This window comes from Entelurus aequoreus, linkage group LG11, assembly GCF_033978785.1.
Source record: "Entelurus aequoreus isolate RoL-2023_Sb linkage group LG11, RoL_Eaeq_v1.1, whole genome shotgun sequence".
In the NCBI taxonomy this organism is placed as follows: domain Eukaryota; kingdom Metazoa; phylum Chordata; class Actinopteri; order Syngnathiformes; family Syngnathidae; genus Entelurus; species Entelurus aequoreus.
In genome coordinates this window covers 5,450,811-5,468,937 of record NC_084741.1, presented here as the reverse complement: position 1 = coordinate 5,468,937, position 18,127 = coordinate 5,450,811, and the positions used below count along the sequence as shown (strand labels likewise).

General features: G+C 38.3%; 1 protein-coding gene across 6 annotated transcripts in view; it reads left to right on the top strand.

The window, feature by feature from the left end:
- The window catches only part of iglon5 (IgLON family member 5), a 354,636-nt gene extending 338,263 nt beyond the window's left edge, over nucleotides 1–16,373 (top strand). For 2 of the 6 annotated variants that reach the window (XM_062062352.1, XM_062062350.1), the window contains 3 exons: nucleotides 11,725–11,876; nucleotides 14,353–14,490; nucleotides 14,757–14,805. In XM_062062352.1, coding sequence (XP_061918336.1) covers nucleotides 11,725–11,876; nucleotides 14,353–14,444 — 244 coding nt within the window. In that variant the 3' untranslated portion in view covers nucleotides 14,445–14,490; nucleotides 14,757–14,805. Of the gene's footprint in view, nucleotides 1–11,724; nucleotides 11,877–14,352; nucleotides 14,491–14,533; nucleotides 14,659–14,756; nucleotides 14,806–14,849 lie in introns of those variants that run through there. The other 4 variants (XM_062062355.1, XM_062062351.1, XM_062062354.1 and 1 more) reach the window with 4 other exon arrangements.
- Nucleotides 16,374–18,127: the final 1,754 nt, after the last annotated feature.

Genomic DNA, 18,127 nt, shown 5'->3' with positions numbered 1-18,127 from the left:
TTTGGCTTGTTTATAATATATTTATATATATATATATATATATTATGGCAAGCCGTAAGGAAATTAAATTAAGTCTGAATATAAATGAGAAACTTTTATATATACTGTAAATAAGAAAGACTTAAAAGTCCGTCTGCTGATGTGAAAAAGAGCCAAAGCTGTCAAAGAGCTGAGGGACCATCTTCAAAGTGCAATGCTGAAACAAATAATGCAAACAATAAAATGTAACTTCCAGGGCTGGAGATTAACGTAGACCCGCCATCCCGGGGACGGTAAAAAAATGCACGGGACGAAATGAAATGCTCCCCGGGACGACGGCTTTTAACCATTTTTTTCTTTTCTTTTTATGTATTTATTCATTTTACATGTTATATTAAATGTCTTGGTTTTTCCACCCTCTGAAAATCCTATGAAATGTTTAACAAGCCATCCTATAATAATACAACAGCTATTAATGTAACAATACAATAAAACAAATATATTTAATGATGTTTTTTCATTATTTTAACAATAGGCTAATGTATATTACTTTATATAGATTCTAAAAGAAACAGAAAACTTAAAAACTAAATTATTCACAATTGCAGACACAAGGTTCTTGTTCTGCAGTGCTGTGTGCTAATGTGCTTCGTACACCTGCAGGACCGCAAGCAAGGTCGCAGAAAAAATGCGGACTGGATTTTGAGTGATGTCGGCATTTTCTATATGAACAGGTGGAATGGATTGGATAGCGACGCACTAAAGGGGCTCTCTACCTCACGCAATAAGTGAGGGGAAACTGAGTGAATAACGACAGGTTATCTGATTATTTATTTTAACTCATATTCGGGCCACTTTACAATGAATATGTCGGCATGTAATTGCAAAAAAAAAAAAATTGTTTTTTTTTTTAAAAACACCATATTATTTAGGGGGGCTTAACAACATTTTAGGGGGGCTTGCGCCCCCCTAAAATAGGCCTAACAACGCCAATGGTTTATATTAAACATGCTTCACTGTTTCGAGTATTTGGCGAGCGCCGTTTTGTCCTACTAATTTTGGCGGTCCTTGAACTCACCATAGTTTGTTTACATGTATAACTTTCTCCGACTTTCTAGGACGTGTTTTATGCCACTTCTTTTTCTGTCATTTTGTCCACCAAACTTTTAGTGTTGTGCGTGAGTGCACAAAGGTGAGTTTTGTTGATGTTATTGACTTGTGTGGAGTGATAATCAGGCATATTTGGTCACTGCATGACTGCAAGCTAATCGATGCTAACATGCTATTTAGGCTAGCTGTATGTACATATTGCATCATTATGCCTCATTTGTAGGTTTATTTGAGCTCATTTAGTTTCCTTTAAGTCCTCTTAATTCAATTCATGTCATGACACACTATCTGTATGTAATATGGCTTTTAATTTTTTGCGGCTCCAGACAGATTTGTTTTTGTATTTTTGGTCCTATAGGTGAGGGCCGACATCCGGGCAACTGAGCTACATACGGGTTCTTCGAGCCATAGCAACCAGACTGGCGTTGAAAACAAACCGTTGCCATTACTCTTTAACCTGTCGACCTACGCTGGTTAAACCCGTCATTCTGCCTCCAAAATGCCGAAAAACGGTGTTGTTTTTGGTTGTGCTAACCACAACTGGAAACAGGGAAAACAAAGGTTGTATTTTGTTCTGCCAAAGCGTGATAAAAGCCCACAGAGACGAGACAAATGGCTCGCAGCTTTACACCGGGAAAACGAGGACGGTTCTCACTGGAGTCCCCCAAAGTCCCGGGTCGTGTGTTCGGATCACTTCGTTTCTGGTAAATATAAGGAACAAAAATCCACCTTTTTAACCACAACTTGGCTATACCGTCCGTGCTAATGTTGTACTTGTTGAATTTGTACCTTATAACGTTCGACAGCTGAAGTTGTTGTTGTACAAAAATAACATGCGGTATATACTATATAGTCTATAGCAGGGGTCACCAACGTGGTGCCCGCAAGGACCAGATGAGTAGCCCGCTGGCCTGTTCTAAAAATAGCTCAAATAGCAGCACTTAGCAGTGAGCTGCCTCTATTTTTTAAATTGTATTTATTTACTAGCAAGCTGGTCTCGCTTTGCCCGACATTTTTAATTCTAAGAGAGACAAAACTCAAATAGAATTTGAAAATCCAAGAAAATATTTTAAAGACTTGGTCTTCACTTGTTTAAATAAATTCATTAATTTTTTTTACTTTGCTTCTTATAACTTTCAGAAAGACAATTTTAGAGAAAAAATACAACCTTAAAAATTATTTTAGGATTTTTAAACACATATACCTTTTTACCTTTTAAATTGCTTCCTCTTCTTTCCTGACAATTTAAATCAATGTTCAAGTATTTTTTTTTTTATTGTAAAGAATAATAAATACATTTCTATTTAATTCTTCATTTTAGCTTCTGTTTTTTCGACGAAGAAGAATATTTGTGAAATATTTCTTCAAACCTATTATGGTTAAAATTCAAAAAAATTATTCTGGCAAATCTAGAAAATCTGTAGAATCAAATTAAATATTTTTGAATTTCTTTTAAAATTTTTGTTCTGGAAAATCTAGAAGAAATAATGATTTGTCTTTGTTAGAAATATAGCTTGGTCCAATTTGTTATATATTCTAACAAAGTGTAGATTGGATTTTAACCTATTTAAAACAATTCTAAAATTAATCTTGATCAGGGAAAATTACTAATGATGTTCCATAAATTATTTTTTTAAGTTTTTCTCTTCTTTTTTTCGGTTGAATTTTGAATTTTAAAGAGTCGAAATTGAAGATAAACTATGTTTCAAAATTTAATTGTCATTTTTTTCGTGTTTTCTCCTCTTTTAAACTGTTCAATTAAGTGTAAATATCATTAATTATTAATAATAACATAGAGTTAAAGGTAAATTGAGCAAATTGGCTATTTCTGGCAATTTATATAAGTGTGTATCAAACTGGTAGCCCTTCGCATTAATCACTACCCAAGAAGTAGCTCTTGGTTTCAAAAAGGTTGGTGACCCCAGGTCTATAGCCTAGCTAGCTATTTTCGAAAACCGGTTTCGTTTAAATTTACACTTAACAGTTGGGTTTTTAAAAACCAATAAACCCTATAATTTTCATGTTGCCATTTAATCAACTACAGAACATTTTAGCTCGTATCTTAACCTAGCCTCACTGGAAAGACTATTTACATAATCATACGCCATTTAGAACAGTTTAAAATACCTTGAAACCTCGTCAAATGCTTTTTCTGTCAATGCTGTGTTCGCTGTGAGCTGGTTTGTTTTCAACGAATTCAATATGGCGACCGGTTGCTGGGGGATTGGTAGGCGGAAGTGACGTAGGTCCGCCCTCGCCTATATGGCTCTTTCAACATTTTGGGTTGCAGACCCCTGATGTAGGATATACGCATGTATATATAACCTAATCATATTGTTTCTTCAATTTAAAAATAGTTTTTCCCCCTTCTCTGGGATTATATTCCCAGTTTTGATCTGGGACGTCTGGTCACTTATAGCATATAAGAATATTCTATTACTGTTAAGATAACTATGAATAATAAAACATGTGTCCTTTATCATAGCTACACGTATGACAAAAAAGCGTGTGCAAATCAGTGGTACCTTGAATAGCCGCAGGGGCGCTAATTAATTTAAAACCTCCTGTCACTCTGGCGCTTACCAGAAGCCTGCTGGATGGCTATGCATGCGCTAATTATTTTAAAACCTCTTCTCACTCCTTATCATGAAAAGAACATTTAATAAAAAAAAACGTTATTATTGTCTTACCGTTAGGTATAAATGAGTCCATGCCAGCTCCTTTTGAAGGAAAGCATCGATATAGAAGTCTTCCTTACCTGCCTTCAGTTTTAAAAGTCTCTCTGTCTCGATGGAGATCTTCCTTTTAAGTATTACCTCCTGCTTCGATTGAAAGTCCAGTTTAGAAAACTGTTTTATTTTAGATATGTAATCCTCCATGGTAAAAGTCCAAGCAAACAATGGCTGCGCACTCTTGCTGCCGGTTGTCTTCTTCTGCTGCACGGGTCTTCTGCAGTACCAGCAGATGCAAGAAGGATCACTAGCGCCCTCTACCACCAGGAGGCGGGAGTCATTTAATGACTCATATTTGACCCGGCGGAGGTGCCAAGCATGCGCTAATTATTTTGCGAAACGAGTTTAATTTTGATAATTCGAGGCATGCGAATACCATATTCCCGGCGCCAATTCAAGGAAATACGGTATTCAGTGAGGTAAGATGAATGAAATGCGCTGACAGTTCATTGCTCCTGCCAAATGAATTGCACTGAGTGGAGCGGATCACCACTCCAAGATGGCGGCCCCGCGTCTCGTCAGCGCCAGTAGGCAGTAGCGCTCCATGCTGCGTACCCTCATAAACATGTCTTTGCTTCAAGCTGTGTGCTGGACTCTCAACTGTGCTTTGGACGCAAATGCGCTGGTTTACGCGCCAAATTCTGACAAAGCTTCTTCTAAATGTGGCGAAAACAACCAGGTAGCACAACATTTTCTGTCCATTTGTTCTGATAGCGTAAAATCCAAGCTTCGGGTGAAAAGTACTGAGGAAAACGAAGGTTATTTCCTCTCTCCGTGGCCGCTCATACACGTGTTGTTGTTTATTTCAGACGGTCCCCGAGAGCTCAGTGATTTAGCATCTGGCTGAGGGAGTCGCCAAAGTACTTTGACCGAGCTCCTGCCAGGCAAACACTTGATAATGGGATGAGATTGGCCCCAGATGGAAAGCAGGTTATTTATGGCCTACTTAGGCCTTAAAAACAAAAGCATCAGTGCCTTTTGGTGTGCTCGCATTTTAAATCATAGGCTTGCATTTTGTATGATTTGATTTTGCATGTCATTGATTGATTGATTGATTGATTGATTGAAACTGTTATTAGTGGATTGCACACACTGTAAAAAGTCAGTGTTCAAAAACAAGAAAAAAAAATACAAAAATTAGGGATATTTTATTTGAACTAGAGATGTCCCGATATCATCGGCCGATAAATGCGTTAAAATGTAATATCGGAAATTATCGGTATCTTTTTTTTTTGTTTGTTTGTTTTTTTAAATTAAATCAACATAAAAAACACAAGATACACTTACAATTAGTGCACCAACCCAAAAAACCTCCCTCCCCCATTTACACTCATTCACACAAAAGGGTTGTTTCTTTCTGTTATTAATATTCTGCTTCCTACATTATATATCAATATATATCAATACAGTCTGCAAGGGATACAGTCCGTAAGCACACATGATTGTGCGTGCTGCTGCTCCACTAATAGTGCTAACCTTTAGCAGTTAATTTTACTCATTTTCATTAATTACTAGTTTCTATGTAACTGTTTTTATATTGTTTTACTTTCTTTTTTATTCAAGAAAATGTTTTTAATTTATTTAATTTTATTGTATTAATTTTTTTTTAAAGTACCTTATTTTCACAATACCTGGTTGTCCAAATTAGGCATAATAATGTGTTAATTCCACGACTGTATATATCGGTTGATATCGGTATCGGTTGATATCGGTATCGGTAATTAAAGAGTTGGACAATATCGGAATATCGGATATCGGCAAAAAGCCATTATCGGACAGCCCTAATTTGAACCAAGCCAAATGATCTGCCAAAAGAACAAGAAAATTTGGCTTGTCAAGACTTTCCAAAACAAGTCAAATTAGCTAACCTCAATGAACCCAAAAATAGCTTAAAATAAGTATATTCTCATTAATAACAAGTGCACTTTTCTTGGTAGAAAAAAAAAAGAGACCTTTTTGCTCAATATGTTGAAAAATATTCTTAAAGTAAGTAAATGCTAGTGCCATTATCTTGACATAATGATATGCACTCGGCATTACATTTCTTGAAAGCAGCAAACTTATACTAAAAACTCATTTATTGTTCTTAATGGAAAGGCAACAAGGCAAGCGCTTGTTACTCTCGGGGTCTCCTAGCCGCTCAGGCAAATCATATGGTCTAAAAATGCATTTTTCCATGGATAACATGACATCATCGCGCCAAGTGTGTGCTCTTTCAGTCAATTAGTGCGCATATATACAGCCCGGCCCCCGGCCAAACATTTTTTAATTGTAATTTTGAAGATTTTATCTGAATGTGCATGAACTATTTCTGTTCAAAATTGTTAGAAATGTTAAATGTTTAAATATTAATTGTCGGTTTACTGTACTGTGCCAACTGTACTATTATATGAGTACCTATTTTCTATTGTTTCATTGGAAATAAAACAGCAAAGTCCATTTGGCTGTCATCTGTTTTAATTATGAGACACAATTGTGTCAAAGTCATGATTTTTTTTTCTCTTCATGCTTGAAGTAAGAAATGATGACTTTAAAAAAGTAGTTTTCTACTTGTGAGTGTTGATGACACAGCTTTGCAACACTTGATATTCTAGTTTCAAGCATGTTTTACTCAATATAGCTCATCAAATCTCAGCAACAAGCTGTAATATCTTACTGAGATCATTTAGGACAGGGGTCACCAACGCCCGTAAGGACCAGATGAGTAGCCCGCTGGCCTGTTCTAAAAATAGCTCAAATAGCAGCACTTACCAGTGAGCTGCCTCTATTTTCTTAATTTTATTTATTTACTAGCAAGCTGGTCTTGCTTTGCTCGACATTTTTAATTCTAAGAGAGACAAAACTCAAATAGAATTTGAAAATCCAAGGAAATATTTGAAATACTTGGTCTTAACTTGTTTAAATAATTTCATTAATTTTTTACTTTGCTTCTTATAACTTTCAGAAAGACAATTTTAGAGAAAAAATACAACCTTAAAAATGATTTTAGGATTTTTAAACACATATACGTACCTTTTTACCTTTTAAATTTCTTCCTCTTCTTTCCTGACAATTTAAATCAATGTTCAAGTAAATTTATTTTTGGTATTGTAAAGAATAATAAATACATTTTAATTTAACTCTTCATTTTAGCTTCTGTTTTTTCGACAAAGAATATTTGTGAAATATTTATTCAAACTTATTATTATTAAAATTCAAAAAAATGATTCTGGCAAATCTAGAAAATATGTAGAATCAAATTTAAATCTTATTTCAAAGTCTTTTGAATTTATTTTAAAATTGTTGTTCTAATTTGGTAATCAACAGAAGGATATTGTTCTAAACCAAGGACTTCAAAGCGAACAGATGGCAGGATCTGCCCAATTTCCAAACGAACTCTTTTTGAAGTATTTTACGAACTCTTTTTGAACTATTTTATGGAACTCTTTTTGAACTATTTTACGAACTCTGTTGGAACTGACCTTTCCTGTGAATTGCTTACGAACTTTTCTGTGAACGTTTTGCGACCTTTCTCCTTTGGAAACAAAAGGTGGCCATGTGGTCGGGGAGGGTCCAAAATAAAAGGAGGCATGCAATCTTTTGGCAGAGCCTGCTGAGATACTGCACAAGGGTACAGTGTGTCCAGGCGTGTCTCCTCAATTGAGTCCAAATTGAATTCTGTCTCTGTTTAATTCTTTGCCTCTTGTCTTGTTTAATAGATGTCATCAGTGTTTGAACCCGACAACTTGTTTTAAGGGTTTTGCTCCTAAATGATCTCAGTAAGATATTACAGCTTGTTGCTGAGATTTGATGAGCTATATTGAGTAAAACATGCTTGAAACTAGAATATCAAGTGTTGCAAAGCTGTGTCATCAACACTCACAAGTAGAAAACTACTTTTTTAAAGTCATCATTTCTTATTTCAAGCATGAAATAAAAAAATCATGATGCCGAGCGCATATCATTATGTCAAGATAATGGCACTAGCAGTTACGTAATTTAAGAATATTTTTCAACATATTGAGCAAAAAGATCTTTTTTTTCTACAAAGAAAAGTGCACTTGTTATTAGTGAGAATATACTTATTTTAAGCTATTTTGGGGTTCATTGAGGTTAGCTAATTTGACTTGTTTTGGAAAGTCTTGACAAGCCAAATTTTTTTGTTCTATTGGCAGATCATTTTGCTTAGTTCAAGTAAAATACCCCTCATTTTTGTATTTTTTTTTCTTGTTTTTGAACACTGACTTTTTGTGCAGATGGAAATGTAAACAATGACAATATGATGAAAGCTTCTATAAGTCAGTTGAGGACTTGAATGACATTATAGACCAGGGGTCACCAACCTTTTTGAAAGCAAGAGCTACTTCTTGGGTAGTGATTAATGCGAAGGGCTACCAGTTTGATACACACTTAAATAAATTGCCAGAAATAGCCAATTTGCTCAATTTACCTTTAACTCTATGTTATTATTAATAATTAATGATATTTACACTTAAATTGAACGGTTTAAAAGAGGAGAAAACACAAAAAAATGACAATTACATTTTGAAACATAGTCTATCTTCAATTTCGACTCTTTAAAATTCAAAATTCAACCGAAAAAAAGAAGAGAAAAACTAGCTGATTCGAATCTTTTTGAAAAAATTTAAAAAATAATTTATGGAACATCATTAGTCATTTTTCCTGATTAAGATTAATTTTAGAATTTGGATGACATGTTTTAAATAGGTTAAAATCCAATCTGCACTTTGTTAGAATATATAAAAAATTGGACCAAGCTATATTTCTAACAAAGACAAATCATTATTTCTTCTAGATTTTCCAGAACAAAAATTTTTCAAAGAAATTCAAAAGACTTTAAAATACGATTTAAATTTGATTCTACAGATTTTCTAGATTTGCCAGAATATTTTTTTTTGAATTTTAATCATAATAAGTTTGAAGAAATATTTCACAAATATTCTTCGTCGAAAAAACAAAAGCTAAAATGAAGAATTAAATTAAAATCTATTTACTATTCTTTACAATAAAAAATAAATTTACTTGAACATTGGTTTAAATTGTCAAGAAAGAAGAGGAAGGAATTTAAAAGGTAAAAAGGTATATGTGTTTAAAAATCCTAAAATCATTTTTAAGGTTGTATTTTTTTCTCTAAAATTGTCTTTCTGAAAGTTATAAGAAGCAAAGTAAAAAATTAATGAATTTATTTAAACAAGTGAAGACCAAGTCTTTAAAATATTTTCTTGGATTTTCAAATTCTATTTGAGTTTTGTCTCTCTTAGAATTAAAAATGTCGGGCAAAGCGAGACCAGCTTGCTAGTAAATAAATAAAATTTAAAAAATAGAGGCAGCTCACTGGTAAGTGCTGCTATTTGAGCTATTTTTAGAACAGGCCAGCGGGCTACTCATCTGGTCCTTACGGGCTACCTGGTGCCCGCGGGCACCGCGTTGGTGACCCCTGTTATAGAACATATAAATATATAGAATTATAGACAGAAATCCCCACTCGATGTTCCTTGAAGGTGTGACAAAAGAGGAAATAATCAATATTGTGGGGAAAACAATGTAAATCCAAGATCTCAACGGATTGTGACGGAGTTGATATGGAAAGGAGTTTTTGAAGAGATTTCAGAACCTTTAATATGTTTTAGCAACATATTTATCATTTATTTATGATTTATTTATCATTTATTTATAATTCATCACGTTTCTGTTCCAAACTGAGAATGGCATAAAACTGCTATTATATGGGAAAAGACTTAGACTTAGACTTCCTTTTTATTGTCATTCAAATTTGAACTTTACAGTACAGATAAGTTTTTATTTATAAATGGTTGATTTATATAGGCTAGTCTAGACTAGCCTATATAAATCAACCATTTATAAATACACATTAGTAGGCTAAATGAACCTCTTCAACATAGTACAGATAAGAATGAAATTTCGTTACATAAGCTCATGGTAGTGCAGGATAAAAAAGCAATAAGGTGCATATATAAATAAATAAATAGGTTACTGTACAGATACATATATTGCACTTTTTCACATGCGTCCACGTTTATGGATGTATGTTATATTGTCTTTTTTATTCCAGCGAGTTAATCCGTTTTGGGAGGAGTTGAGGGGATCATTTAATTATGATGCGTTCAAGGGGTAAAAAAAGAATTAAAAATTCCTCCTCCTTTTCGGACGTGCTGTAATGACACAAATGGAAATATGGGATGCACGAAATCAACTGAAACTGAAAGTAAAATATCATCCGCCTCTTCTTCTCAGCACTGTCCTTCATGCTCACTTTCTTCCTTCCCACGCTTGGAAAAACAAAGTTAATGTTGACCTTAATGCATTTTTGGATCTCACCAGGTTGTGGCTTGTGCAGCCCTTTGAGACGTTTGTCATTAAGGGCCATATAAGTCAACTTTGATCGATTGATTGACTGAGTTCTAATCCCAAAATGTTGTCTTAAAGGAGAAACGTGCCTATCGTTCACAATCTTTATGAAAGACGTGACGACGGATGTCATTTTTGAATGTTTTTATTGGGTTTTATGGGCAGAATGAAGGAGCTGACTTTTATTGAGGTTTCTTTACGAGTTTGAATGCATTTAAAAAATACGCCCGTCTTGTCTTTATAATTATTGTAAACCAGGGGTCACCAACGCGGTGCCCGCGGGCACCAGGTAGCCCGTAAGGACCAGATGAGTAGCCCGCTGGCCTGTTCTAAAAATAGCTAAAATAGCAGCACTTACCAGTGAGCTGTCTCGATTTTTTTTAATTGTATTTATTTACTAGCAAGCTGGTCTCGCTTTGCTCGACATTTTTAATTCTAAGAGAGACAAAACTCAAATAGAATTTGAAAATCCAAAAAAATATTTTAAAGACTTGGTCTTCACTTGTTTAAATAAATTCATTATTTTTTTTACTTTGCTTCTTATAACTTTCAGAAAGACAATTTTAGAGAAAAAATACAACCTTAAAAATGATTTTAGGATTTTTTAAACACATATACCTTTTTACCTTTTAAATTCCTTCCTCTTCTTTCCTGACAATTTAAACCAATGTTCAAGTAAATTTATTTTTTATTGTAAAGAATAATAAATCGATTTTAATTTGATTCTTCATTTTAGCTTCTGTTTTTTCGACGAAGAATATTTGTGAAATATTCCTTCAAACTTATTACGATTAAAATTCAAAAAAAATTATTCTGGCAAATCTAGAAAATCTGTAGAATCAAATTTAAATCTTATTTCCAAGTCTTTTAAATTTCTTTGAAAAAATTTTGTTCTGGAAAATCTAGAAGAAATAATTATTTGTCTTTGTTAGAAATATAGCTTGGTCCAATTTGTTATATATTCTAACAAAGTGCAGATTGGATTTTAACCTATTTAAAACATGTCATCCAAATTCTAAAATTAATCTTAATCAGGAAAAATTACTAATGATGTTCCATAAATTATTTTTTTAATTTTTTCAAAAAGATTCGAATTAGCTAGTTTTTCTCTTCTTTTTTTCGGTTGAATTTTGAATTTTAAAGAGTCGAAATAGAAGATAAACTATGTTTCAAAATGTAATTGTCATTTTTGTTCGTGTTTTCTCCTCTTTTAAACCGTTCAATTAAGTGTAAATATCATTAATTATTAATAATAACATAGAGTTAAAGGTAAATTGAGCAAATTGGCTATTTCTGGCAATTTATTGAAGTGTGTATCAAACTGGTAGCCCTTCGCATTAATCACTACCCAAGAAGTAGCTCTTGCTTTCAAAAAGGTTGCTGACCCCTGCTGTAAACGGTAGGCCAAGTTCCCCCCAACAGTTCAGTTCCTCTTCAAGTTGAGGTAACACTCCACTCATAATTGAGTGACAGCTTTGTGGCGCCAACAGTTTTTGTGACGTGACGTTGGCGTCGTCCCTCTCCGCCCCCGCAGGCCCGTGGAGCGCGACAACAACCTGAAGATCAAGAACGAGAAGACGCGCTCGCTGCTGGTGTTCACCAACGTGACGGAGAAGCACTTTGGCAACTACACCTGCTTCGCCACCAACCGCCTGGGGGCCTCCAACGCCAGCATGTTGCTCTACCGTAAGTCCCACTCCCCCCTCCCCCTGCCGCCCCCTTTTTTGGCTCGTTAGCACTCGTTAGTTGTCATGGCTCCCTCGCCCGGTTCCCATTACCCGCCCCCCAGTGAGCGTTTCCCTGCCCCTCCGTTTCCCCCGTCACCCTCCCTCCCCCAGCTCCTCGCCGCGTTTGGCGTCGCCATCTTAAACGACCCGTCTCTTTCTTTCCCGCCTTTCATTCCTCGGCCCATTATCCCGACTGGCCGCCCTCCATTGAGTCACTCCCCCGTCAGACACATACGTCTTCCTTCTCCCATTTCTGTCAGCCTATCTCTCCATCGCCCTAATCTGCTGCCGCCAGCGCCGCAAACCTCTTCAATTCTCAGGCACGGCGACGCAAAACCGCCTACGTGGCATTTGGAACCCCCCGTTTGTTGTCGCTCCCTTGTCATGACCACCCGTTTGTTGTCGCTCCCTTGTCATGACCACCCGTTTGTTGTCACTCCCTTGTCATGGCGTCCCCCCCCACCCCCCTTTTTGTCAGCCGTGTGTTGGCGTCCATTGTGTGTTATCAGCAGCAGCCTGTTATCTGTGTCCATCACCAGCTCACCCCCAGGGTAAACATGGCAATCAGGGGGGTTAATTAGCAGTTCTTACCTTGTCCTTCCCAGTACCAGCCCAAGTACCATCCCAGTACCATCCCAGTACCATCCCAGTACCATCCAAGTACCATCCCAGTACCATCCCAGTACCATCCCAGTACCAGCTTGTTGTCAAGCAAGTACACCATCTGACCACAGGCAGTACCGCATTTTACAGACCATAAAGTGTACCGGATTATGAGGCGCACTGCAGACGAGCGCGTCATGTCTGGTGGGAAGGAAGGAAGTGCGGTAGTGGGAAGGAGGGAAAGTATGGATGGACAGAAGGAAGGGAGGATGGTAGTGGGAAGGAAGGAAGGAAGGTGGAAAGGAAGGGAGGATGGTAGTGGGAAGGAAGGAAGGTGGGAAGGAAGGTTGGAAGGAAGGGAGGGTGGTAGTGGGAAGGAAGGAAGGAAGGTGGGAAGGGGGGAAGGTATGGATGGACAGAAGGAAGGGAGGATGGTAGTGGGAAGGAAGGAAGGAAGGAAGGTGGGAAGGAAGGGAGGATGGTAGTGGGAAGGAAGGAAGGAAGGAAGGAAGGAAGGAAGGAAGGAAGGATGGAAAGTGGGAAGGAGGGAAGGTATGGAGGGACAAAAGGAAGGGGGATGGTAGTGGGAAGGAAGGATGGAAGGAAGGTGGGAAGGAAGGGAGGGTGGTAGTGGGAAGGAAGGAAGGAAGGATGGAAAGTGGGAAGGAGGGAAGGTATGGATGGACAGAAGGAAGGGAGGGTGGTAGTGGGAAGGAAGGAAGGAAGGTGGAAAGGAAGGGAGGATGGTAGTGGGAAGGAAGGAAGGTGGGAAGGAGGGAAGGTATAGATGGACAGAAAGAAGGGAGGATGGTAGTGGGAAGGAAGGAAGGTGGGAAGGAAGGTTGGAAGGAAGGGAGGGTGGTAGTGGGAAGGAAGGAAGGAAGGTGGGAAGGGGGGAAGGTATAGATGGACAGAAGGAAGGGAGGATGGTAGTGGGAAGGAAGGAAGGTGGGAAGGAAGGGAGGATGGTAGTGGGAAGGAAGGAAGGAAGGAAGGAAGGAAGGAAGGAAGGAAGGAAGGATGGAAAGTGGGAAGGAGGGAAGGTATGGAGGGACAAAAGGAAGGGGGATGGTAGTGGGAAGGAAGGATGGAAGGAAGGTGGGAAGGAAGGGAGGGTGGTAGTGGGAAGGAAGGAAGGAAGGATGGAAAGTGGGAAGGAGGGAAGGTATGGATGGACAGAAGGAAGGGAGGGTGGTAGTGGGAAGGAAGGGTGGGAAGGAGGGAAGGTATGGATGGACAGAAGGAAGGGAGGATGGTAGTGGGAAGGAAGGAAGGTGGGAAGGAAGGGAGGGTGGTAGTGGGAAGGAAGGAAGGATGGAAGGAAGGGAGGATGGTAGTGGGAAGGAAGGATGGAAAGTGGGAAGGAGGGAAGGTATGGAGGGACAAAAGGAAGGGGGATGGTAGTGGGAAGGAAGGAAGGAAGGATGGATGGAAGGAAGGTGAGAAGGAAGGAAGGTATGGAGGGACAGAAGGAAGGGAGGATGTTAGTGGAAAGGAAGGAAGGGAGGAAGGAAGAAAATGGAAGGAAGGTGAGAAGGAAGGAAGGTATGGAGGGACAGAAGGAAGGGAGGATGTTAGTGGAAAGGAAGGAAGGGAGGAAGGAAGAAAATGGAAGGAAGGAAGGTATGGAGGGACAGAAGGAAGGTATGGAGGGACAGAAGGAAGGTATGGAGGGACAGAAGGAAGGTATGGAGGGACAGAAGGAAGGTATGGAGGGACAGAAGGAAGGTATGGAGGGACAGAAGGAAGGACATGATTTAATGTGTAGTCTAATGTAAATATATATACAAGCTGTACACTGACTACTCTTCTCCTGGTGGGTGTCCCTGCAGGGCCGGGGGCCATTCAGGGTCGAGGGGTCGGTCTACAAGCAGGACTCAGCATCTGGATCACCCTCTCTTGCGCCCTGATGCTGGGGGTGTGAGGACCACCCCCACCATGGAGGTGTGAGGACCACCCCCACCATGGAGGTTATCCTCAAACGCCTCCCCCCCCCAACCCCCCACCATGGAGGTGTGAGGACCACCCCCACCATGGAGGTGTGAGGACCACCCCCACCATGGAGGTTATCCTCTAACGTCCCCCCCCCCCCCACCATGGAGGTGTGAGGACCACCCCCACCATGGAGGTTATCCTCTAACGTCCCCCCCCCCCCCCCCACCATGGAGGTGTGAGGACCACCCCCACCATGGAGGTTATCCTCTAACGTCCCCCCCCCCCCCCCCCCACCATGGAGGTGTGAGGACCACCCCCACCATGGAGGTTATCCTCAAACGTCCCCCCCCAACCCCCCACCATGGAGGTGTGAGGACCCCCCTCCACCATGGAGGTTGTCCTCTAACGTCCCCTTCGACTCCCCTCCCAACCCCCCCTGCCCCCCTCCCCTGATGAAAGGAGGAGGCAAATGGAATTCTTTAATTACAAACCCATCACTGTGAACAAAAAGAATATGCATTGAGTCATTGAGTCATTGCATCAAACTGGAGACACCCCCCCCCCCCTCCTCCTCCCCCCTCTTCTTCTTTCTCCGCTCTCTGTCGCCCCCTGCTGGAGTGAGCGCGCACCTTCACCTCCTGTGTGATGATGTAACTTAACACGCATACGATGTGTACTAATGTAACTACAGAGTTTGCCTTATGGAGATAAATGTGTGGAAGTGAGATAGTCATGTGACCTGTTTAAAGCGACACACACACACACACACACAGTATATATATATATACACACACACAAATACATATATGGTGTACGTACGGCTTTTTTCCATTTCAGCGGTGCAGCGGTGAAGCTGCTATGAATGATGTCAAAACGTGCACACTCCCGAAAAAAAAAAAATATAAAAAAAAAAAAGTCAAGTCGGCGGTGGCGGCCATCTTGAACATCCCCACTTTGACCTTTTTGCTTTGTCTCGTCACCCCCAACCCGAGTGTAAATATGTTTTCAAGCCGCGGCGTCTTTCACGCTCTTTGTTGCTCGTTGATAGCATGTTAGCGATGTCTCTGTTTGTGACTCCGACATCACCCGCCCCCCCCCCCTCCCCCGCCCCCAGCTCCGCCCCCTTGCACTTGTGTCTGTCCCCCCCCCCCCTTTCCCCCATCCCGCATTTTCCTTTTTTGGGTGTTGCTACTACTACCGATGCTGATGATGTTCATACGTGATTACATGTGAGAAGAAGAAAAAAGAAAAAAAATACATAACAGTGGTGATGGGACGGGGGTGGGTCGGGTGGGATTATGGGTCGTTTTTTTATACTCTGGGACGCACTAAAATAACTGACAAAAAAAAAAAATGGTGTAAAGTTTTCCTATTTTGCCATGACGAGCTTTTTAAAAATAGGTTGGAAACAGTCCAAAGGGATGATGATGATTATTATTATTATTATTAATTTGTAAAACTGCATCTTTTTGTGCCATCAGCCCACCCTCTCTCTATACAGCGTGTTTGTCCTCTTGTCTCGGCATCTTTGTCTGACGTTTAATGGGATTCAACGGAGAAATAAAAGATGTAATAACTATTAAAGAAATGACTGGCCAGTGGTGTATATTAGAGGTGTCAATAAAAATCGATTTTTGATTGAATCGTGATTTTTTTTTTACTTTTATTTTTATTTTTTTCAATTAATCCATCCAACAAAACAATACCATAATAATGCAATTCCAATTCCAAAACTAAACCCGACCCAGCAACATTCAGAATAGCAATAAAACAGAGCAGTTGAGAGGACACACAAACATGACACTAGCTCTACTTTTTATTTTTATTTATATTTAGGATCTTTTTATTTATTTTTTTTAATACACTGCAGCACTTTGAGGTTGTTTGCTCAATGTAAAGTGCTTTTTTTTTTTTACAAATAAAATATATTATTATTATTACTATTGTTATTATTATGACACAAAACAATCTAAAAGCAGTCAAACAAAATGAATATTATCAACAACAGTATCAATATTAGTAACAATTTCAACACAGCAGTGATTCAAAATCCCTCATTGACATTATCATTGCAGACATTTATAAAAATAAAAAATAAATTAACCAAGAGTTAAAAATATTTAAAGAGATTTTTTTTTTTTTAATATATAAAAAAATACATATATTTAAAAATGTTTAACTCTTGGTTCATTTTTTTTTTTTTTTAAACTTTTTTTTTTTTTTTTATCTTAATAGATAAAAATATATATATATATTAAAAAAAAACATTTAACTCTCGGTTAATTTTTTATTTTTTTTAATGTTTTTATTTTTTATAAATGTCTGCAATGATAATGTCAATGAGGGATTTTTAATCACTGCTATGTTGAAATTGTTACTAATATTGATACTGTTGTTGATAATATTCATTTTTGTCTGACTGCTTTTGGATTGTTTTGTGTCATAATAATAATAATAATAATAATATATTTTATTTGTAAAAAAAAAAAAATTATATTAAGAATCGTTCCAAATAATCACGATTCAATCAAAAATCTTTGGGTTTTTTTTGTTGTTTTTTTTGTCTTGTCCAGCCACTCAAACAAATCATGTTGTTGATGTAGATAATCTACAGATGCTGTACACATTTACTTTACAAAAAAGGAGTGTGGGATACTTCTCTTGTTGCCTTATTTGTATTTGACTTGATTAAATGTTCGGGTAGCATTTTGTTGAACGAAAACAGTTTTCTTTTAAGTAATATAGACATTTATCAGAGCTTTTATTGGAGGAATGTAGTTAATCATCGAACCGGCACCCAATGTTACAGAAAAAAAGTATTGATTTTGAATTGATTCTGAATGGAAAATCGACTCTGAATCAAATCGCTACCCCTCGAATCACGTGGTGCCCAACGATTCGCAGCCCTAGTGGATATGGTTGCTGAAAGGCCGGATGGAGCTCAATGCTGCCCCCTACTGGATGGCGACCAACTACCTTCAGTCATGGACCAGCAATGGAAGGATGCCAATGGAACTTGTGCAGCTGTGTGGACGTCTTGTCTTGTTTTGTTCCTCCGAGCAGCAATAACCCCGCCTAAATAAACAAAAGCAAAGGTGTAAACATCTGAGAAACTTTTAACACGCTATATCCGTGTTGTACTTCAGCGTGTACGTGATCGGTGCTCCTGGTGGAAGACGACACACTCCCTCACCCTCGGTGCATGTGTCTTGTTATTCCAAAAAAAAACATCTCATTTAATTTCAAGAGGAGGTTATTTGTTATTTCTTTCAAGCACTCCCTCCCCGCTTCACGTCACCTGTGTCTGTGTACTTTGTCCTTGATGAAGAAGAACTGCAAAAAAAAATACATGCTGTCATAGTTCCCGATGTGCCGGGGGACTAAAAAAAAAAAAAAAAGAAAAGCATGTTAATGTATCTTGTAAGGGTGGATTTTGAAAAGAAACTAAATGTTTTTTGGAGGTTTGAGGTTCAAGGGTCACGACCGGGATGTTTGTATGTCACTGGGTTCTTAATGGTACGGTGGTTCTGTGTCGATAAGGGGTGCCCGTGGGAAATAAGGGAAATCAAATCCATCTGTCGCCATGAACTACAATCTAGTACGAAACCTGTATTGGACTGTACAGGCCATGTTTTACAAGTAAACATCTCCACAGCTGTCATGTAAAAATAA